The sequence below is a fragment of the Haemaphysalis longicornis genome, unplaced genomic scaffold (genome assembly GCF_048455015.1).
Source record: "Haemaphysalis longicornis isolate Haplotype H1 unplaced genomic scaffold, Haemaphysalis longicornis Haplotype H1 scaffold_2, whole genome shotgun sequence".
NCBI lineage: Eukaryota > Metazoa > Arthropoda > Arachnida > Ixodida > Ixodidae > Haemaphysalis > Haemaphysalis longicornis.
Window position 1 is genome coordinate 4,537,944 of NW_027526295.1, and position 6,404 is coordinate 4,544,347.

Here is a 6,404-nt window from a genome sequence, read left to right on the forward strand (position 1 = left end):
ATCTTTACAATGTTGTGGCAATTGCGAACCAGTTCCATTTTTCATCGGCAGGGCATGTTCTCTGAGGCGGTCATTAATGCATTGGCCGGTTTGGCCGATATACACTTTACCACAAATCAGAGGGATCTCGTACACAACATCAATCGCACACTTAATAAAAGGCGTGACGTGCTTCTTCTCATATTTTTTGCGTTTCAGCTCCGGCGCTATTCTTGAGCGCAGCGTGGCAGGTTTCAAGGGCGCTGAAAACACAGCCGGTACGTTGTACTTGGAAGTGACCTTCTTAAGGTTGTGTGCTACTCGGTGCGAGTCCGGTATGACCGCAGGCCTTGGCTCATTTTGCAAGTGCTCAGCATTAGCCCTTTGAGGAGCACCTTTCGTTTCCTTTAGCAAACCCTCCGCCACGGCGGTAAGGGTTGAGCCCGGAAAGCCAGCAGCCTGAAGCGTGGCCATTTGATGGTCAAAACTCAGGGGTGGAACAGCTGCGCCATTTGCGCCATTGAGCGCCAAACTTGTTTTTCTGCGCCATCCTGCGCCGAACCGCCCCTGTTGCGCCAAACTCGTTTATCAGCGCCGTCCTGCGCCGCAGTGTCCGAATTGAGCCGCGAGATATGGCCGCCATGACGCCCGGGTGGCTGGGCGCGAAAACTTGGGTGTTGTAGTGTATCACTCCGCTGAAGCGACGAACCCGGATGTCAACGCGCGCGCGCGCGCGCGTTTTGAAACGAGATTTCGCTTAATGCGTAACATCGTGTTCTTTTTTCACACTTAGTTTTTTGAGTAATTGCAGGAATTTATAAGCAGATTAAGGGCGACAAATCACTGAAACGACTCGTGTCAGTCACGTTCGAAATACTCGCAGTGAGTCACTTCTTTGCGCCGCGCGAGGTAACAGCCGGCAGCGGTGATGAGGCGCAGGGACAACTTCGGTTGCCTTCTCTGCCCGCCGTCTCTTTGTGTCGCATTTGCACGGTGGTGGTCGTGGTTTCGTTTGCCGGTGCCGGCCGCTGCGCCACCATCAATGGAAAATGACCAAAAGTAAGTAAAATGTCTTTGTGTCTAATCGCAACAGGTAGAATGATTTCCGCTTGAAATGTTGTAGTTTATTGGAGGTGAACTTCAATACTACCACGTGACGATCCTAATTTTCCGTCCCGGGACTTTCCGTAGCTGTCGCTTGTTAATTGGGTTCGCTTTTGTTGTGAGATTTCACCAGTGAACTTTGGGGTTAGCTTTGCTTATGTGGAGGATTGTAGTCTACGGCGTATACGTTCGTCGACTCTCGCAACCATGGCCGTGGCGTGCGAAGACAAAGCTATGTTCAGCTTCGTACGCACTGAAACCGCTGTTCGACGGGAAAAAATGCAAGCAAACGCCTTTTTGTTTTTGTTTACGGAATCATGCCGCCGTTAGTTCGCTTAAACACTGTAGTTTACCGGGCACGAAGCAGGCCTGTTATCTGATCCCCATTCGACTTTGTGTTTGAGGATTGACCTTTGAACGGTGATAACGTTGCGCGCTCGCTGGGCCGAAGGTAGATAATGCCGCATATTGTAAACCTCCCTTATATAGTACAAGAGCTGCGTTTTGGTTCGAGTGCACGGTAGAAAGACGCCTGATGTAGTCATAGATGAAACTTAATTTGCAGGGGAATAGGGAGGTTAGGGATGGAAAAGAACGGGTCAAATTATGTCCGTCTCACGATGTCGGCCTCGCGTTCAAAATCCCAGAAGGTATGCAGGATACAGTTGACAGTGGTATGCGGTCGCGGCGTTATCCAATACTTCTAGTTGATGTAAATTTTGTGGTTCTGAAATGTTTTCTTTAATGTCTTGTGCAATGGCTCCGAGCGCGGCAACGATATAACGTTCGTTATGTTTTATAAACTGTGGAGGAACCATAATATTGCAGTTATACTGTGAATTACTTATTTTATATCTCCTGCCTAATATTGCGAAATTTCTTGAATTTCAGAGCGGTGCACCAAATTTAATGACGCCATCTTGCAAGAACAGGATGAGAATGGCGACCTCATTTCGGAGTGGTGCAAGAAGACAGGCAAAGAGTCAGCTGGTTTCTGCATCATTTGTTCTGTACCTGTCAACTGCGCCCAGCACGGCACTACAGCGATCAAGCGCCATGCAAGCTCCAGAAGGCACGTTGAAAATACCGCGAAGCTTCGGGGCCCCAACGGAGAACTTCGCAAGTCTGAGCTCACTCAGGGAACTCTTGATTTCAGTCGATACCAAACAGCTAATTCCCTACGAGACAGCGTTGCAAGAGCTGAAACGGTCTTTGCTTTGTCCGTTGTGGCAAACTCGATGCCCTATACTTGGGGGGATGCCGCCACGTCCATGTACCCGCACATGTTCCCGGACTCTGAGGTTGCAAGAAACTTCCAGTGCGGACGTAAAAAGTTGTCGTACTTAATTTCTGATGGCCTTGGCCCGTACTTTAAGTCGAAGGTGGTTGATGAGCTTGTTCGACCTAACGTTTTTTATGCAATCATGATCGATGAAACGCCAAAACCTGAAGAGAAGGTCCAGCAGCTGGATGTGCTAGTGCGGTTTTATTCAGATAGCGCCGGGTGTATTGTAGTTGAGCATCTGCAATCATTCAACCTTGGCCATGCTACAGCTGAAATCATGTTTTCTTGTGTTCAAGAAGCACTTGCTGAGGTGCCAAAACAGAATCTTCTCTGTTTCTTCTCTGATGGACCAAATGTGATGAAGAGCTTAAAAAAAAGGGTAAAAGAACTAAGCCCTCACCTGCTGGACATAGGAGAGTGCACGCTGCACAAGGTTCACAATGCCTTTTTGTCTGGTCTTCAGGCGTTCTCGAATGATCTCGAGTCCATTGTAACTGACATTCACAGTTACTTTAAGTCAGCTGCAAGAAATGCAGACTTCAAACAAGTGCAGACGAACTTGGGATTACCTGCCCTCGAATTCCTTCGACATGTGAGCAGCCGCTGGCTGACACTTTTGCCTGGAGTGGAGCGCATTCTCGAACAGTTCGAAGCACTTAAAGTCTTCTTCTCAAACAAGCACGCAGTGAGAGCTGTATCTGCCACAAGGCATGAACGCCTTGCAGCAGCATTTTCGGACAAATCTCTTCAAGTAAAGCTGCTGTTCGTAAAAAATGCTGCTAAACTATTCCAGAACTTTGAAACACTGTTCCAAAGTCAGGAACCACTGCTGCACATACTGTATGAGGAAATGGTGCTCCTGATTAAGCGAATTCTGGGGCGGTTCATGCGGCAAGAATCGTTTAGCAAGCTATCTGGAGCGCAGCTGAAGGTTTTGGACATCCATGGATCTGCAATGTGGCTACAGAAACCAGAGCTAGGGCAAGACACCGAACAGGCGTTACATTCTTGGCCTGCTTGCGAAAGAAAAAGCGTGTACATCCGTGCACGTGCATTTTACATTGCTTGTGCTGAACACTTGCTCTCTCGGCTGCCATTGGACAACAAAGTTCTTCAGCACTTGAAGTTCTTAAACCCGAGGCATGGATCATCTTCAGTGTCCCTTCGACACATTGCGTGCGCACTGCCACAAGTTATTTCTCCCAGTGAAGTGTCTGTCTTGATAGATGAATGGAACGGACTGGTGTGCGAAACATGTGATTGGGACCGGGAAGGAAGCTTAACTGCCTACTGGAAGAGCGTGTTTTCTCTGAAGAAAGCCAACTCTGGAGACTACAAGTACGAAAACCTAGTGAGGTTGGTAAAAGCCGTGCTGTGTGTTCCTCATGGAAACGCGGACTGCGAGCGAGGCTTCAGCGAGAACAAGTTTGCCTTGCAACATCGGAGCTCCATGAGCATTACCAGTGTTACTGCTATGCGGCAAATAAAGGCATACCTTAGGCGTTACGACGGTGATGCCACCAAAGTGGAAATAACTGCGCCTCTCCTGAAGTCCGTCCGAGAATCTCGCCAGCGCAACCTCGAACGTGTGAAGAGCGAACAAGAAACCATGACGAGTGTGAAACGAAAACGCGAAAGTGAGAAACCTGAAAAAGATGAGCGCACGGTGCTCATTGATGAAAAGCAAGACCTCCTCAACAGGGTGTCTTCACTCAAGTCTCTGCTAGGCAGTGCTCAAGAATTGATTACTGTTGGACTTAAAAACAAGGAGATGGGGAAGGTTGAAAGTGGTAATGTGCTCCTTGAAGAAGCAAACACGACCCTTCCAAAGGTGCTGAAGCGTATTGAGGAAATAGATGCAATTCTATTGAAGCACAAGTAAGAAAGGACATCTCAAGAAAAAGGTATATGTTTCACAAGTGTTGAGACCAAACTCTGTGTGTTTAAGCTCATTAACCCAAGTGCTTTTTGTATGAACAAATAAACTTTATTGAAAGGACTACTCTTTTGTTTCCAATATTGCGTTGTGTGATAATTATTTTTGTATCCAAAATCATTTTGTAGTTTTGGAGAGGTTTAACCTGGAAGAAAACTTCCTAGACAAGTGCATATTTTTCCAGCCAGTGTACTACCCACCAGTAGTGCAGACATTGGAAGTTGAGCTGCGCTAAAGAACAAAAATGGCGTGAGTAGTCCTTTTTTTTTTTTTTCAAAGCTTAGGGAGAAACTAATACTTAGAAGGTAGCTCCAAACTTGTATACATAAACAATGCTTTTGTACAATTTAGCTTAGTGTTTGCTAAATGCAGTATTATATAATTGCTGTACCACAAATGATCTTAAGATGGTGGGTAATTGCTCCAAACAGCCTTTCTGGCTGCTCCTAACCTGCTCCAAAAGGCCTTACTGGCTGCTCCAAGCCTGCTACAAAAGGCACTTTTGCCTGCTCCCAGGACTGCTCCCAAACCCATGTACTCTGTTCCACCCCTGAAAACTGCTTCCCATAGCATGCTCACACGATTTGTACAGGGCAGACTGAAGGCACATAGTGGCGATGGCACGCTTTACAGTTTTAGAGGGAGCGGAATCAAAAGGCGACAGTTCCTTGGAGGTTCTAGGTGAGTATTCCCAGCAAACGTGGTCGTCCATAAAAGTTAGGTTAATGTCTAAAAACTGGACTCTACTCTAAGGGGGTAGCTCATGTGTAAAATTTAAACCCTTCCCGCCCTGATGAAAATGACTTAAAACTTCCGTGACTGCGTTAGCATAGGTTACTTGGTCCTGTTTTTTCAAAAGGACCAAAAAATCGTCAGCATATCTGAAAACCTTAAAAACTTTGTCCCCGTCGAGCGATTGACTCAGATGCCGATCAATGCCTGCCAGGAAAATGTTGCAACGTGTGGCGCTACACAAGAACCAATGCAAATACCCTTGCAGTGTTGGTCATCTTCCGGTACTATGAGCCCTGGGGAATGTAATAATCGAATCAGTTTTTTTATGCATCGGTTGGAACTAATTTTACAGCTCATTAAACTCCGGTAGCACCAGTGGCAAGGAGCCATTTCTAACGCCAATTTCAAACACCAAAGTTTAATGAGCTGGTGCAGCCGTCTAACTTGTCTTCACAAAACAATATCACGGGAGCTTCGTTTGGCGGGTGGGTCACCACCAAGTTGATCGCGGTCAGCACCTTACGGCGGTAGAAAGCAGCAAAACAAGCGAGCTCGCGAGGTAGGTCGCATGCACAGATAATTCCGCCAATGCAACCGTCATTTGCTAGGCTGCCCTTTCCGCTGGTAATCAGCTGCCTGCACACACTATCGCTGTCATCCACCCGTGACCATGCAAACTTGTGGAATACAGTACAGCCGCCCTGCTTCAACCACCCGCCATCGCCGACTAGCACGCACAAAACAAACGCTTCGCCGCATAATCGGCATAATCGTCTACGTCGCTAAAGTCATGGTAACGCCTGGGTCAAGCAAAGTTCGAAAAAATTACGCCCACCTCCCCTCACGGGAACCCTGGTGTGATGCGACGCTGAGGGGGGTTCAAGCGCAAGCGGAGAGCAACCGTCGACCGAAAGGCCGCTGGAGAGTGGCACACCGGTTATATGCGCAGCGCGCCCGAAGGAGAGGAGACCGCGGAGAGAGAGAGTACTGCACCGCGCGCAGCGCCGCCCACTGGCGGAGTGAGAGCACACTGGGCCGCACACCCGCAGATGTTGAGAGAGTGTGTTCGCTCTCACCTGGGCACGCGCCGGCGCCAGTGCGTCTGCCGCGGCTATGACGCAACACAATCCACTTTAATCCAAGGCAAGCCAATCCATTAGAATCCGATCCAATGCCCCTCGCGAGAGAGTGTTCGCTATCGGAGGGGAGAGGGGGAGAGTGGAAAGGCTGCGGACAACAACGGACGCACGCAGGAAGGACAGGGCCGCCGACAAGAGATGCGCTCAGCGTCGCATCTAAAATCGCGCATCCTCCAAGCATGGCCGCCTCCCTAACAACCCCCCTTCCCCTAACTTCCCCCAACTA

General features: G+C 48.5%; 1 protein-coding gene across 1 annotated transcript; it reads left to right on the plus strand.

The window, feature by feature from the left end:
- The first annotated feature begins 621 nt into the window (after nucleotides 1-621).
- Nucleotides 622-4,538, plus strand: LOC144168698 (uncharacterized). Its single transcript, XM_077697637.1, has 2 exons — nucleotides 622-1,038; nucleotides 1,975-4,538. The coding sequence occupies exons 1-2, from the start codon at nucleotides 1,029-1,031 to the stop codon at nucleotides 4,248-4,250; spliced, it is 2,286 nt and encodes a 761-aa protein (XP_077553763.1). The 5' UTR covers nucleotides 622-1,028; the 3' UTR covers nucleotides 4,251-4,538.
- Nucleotides 4,539-6,404: the final 1,866 nt, after the last annotated feature.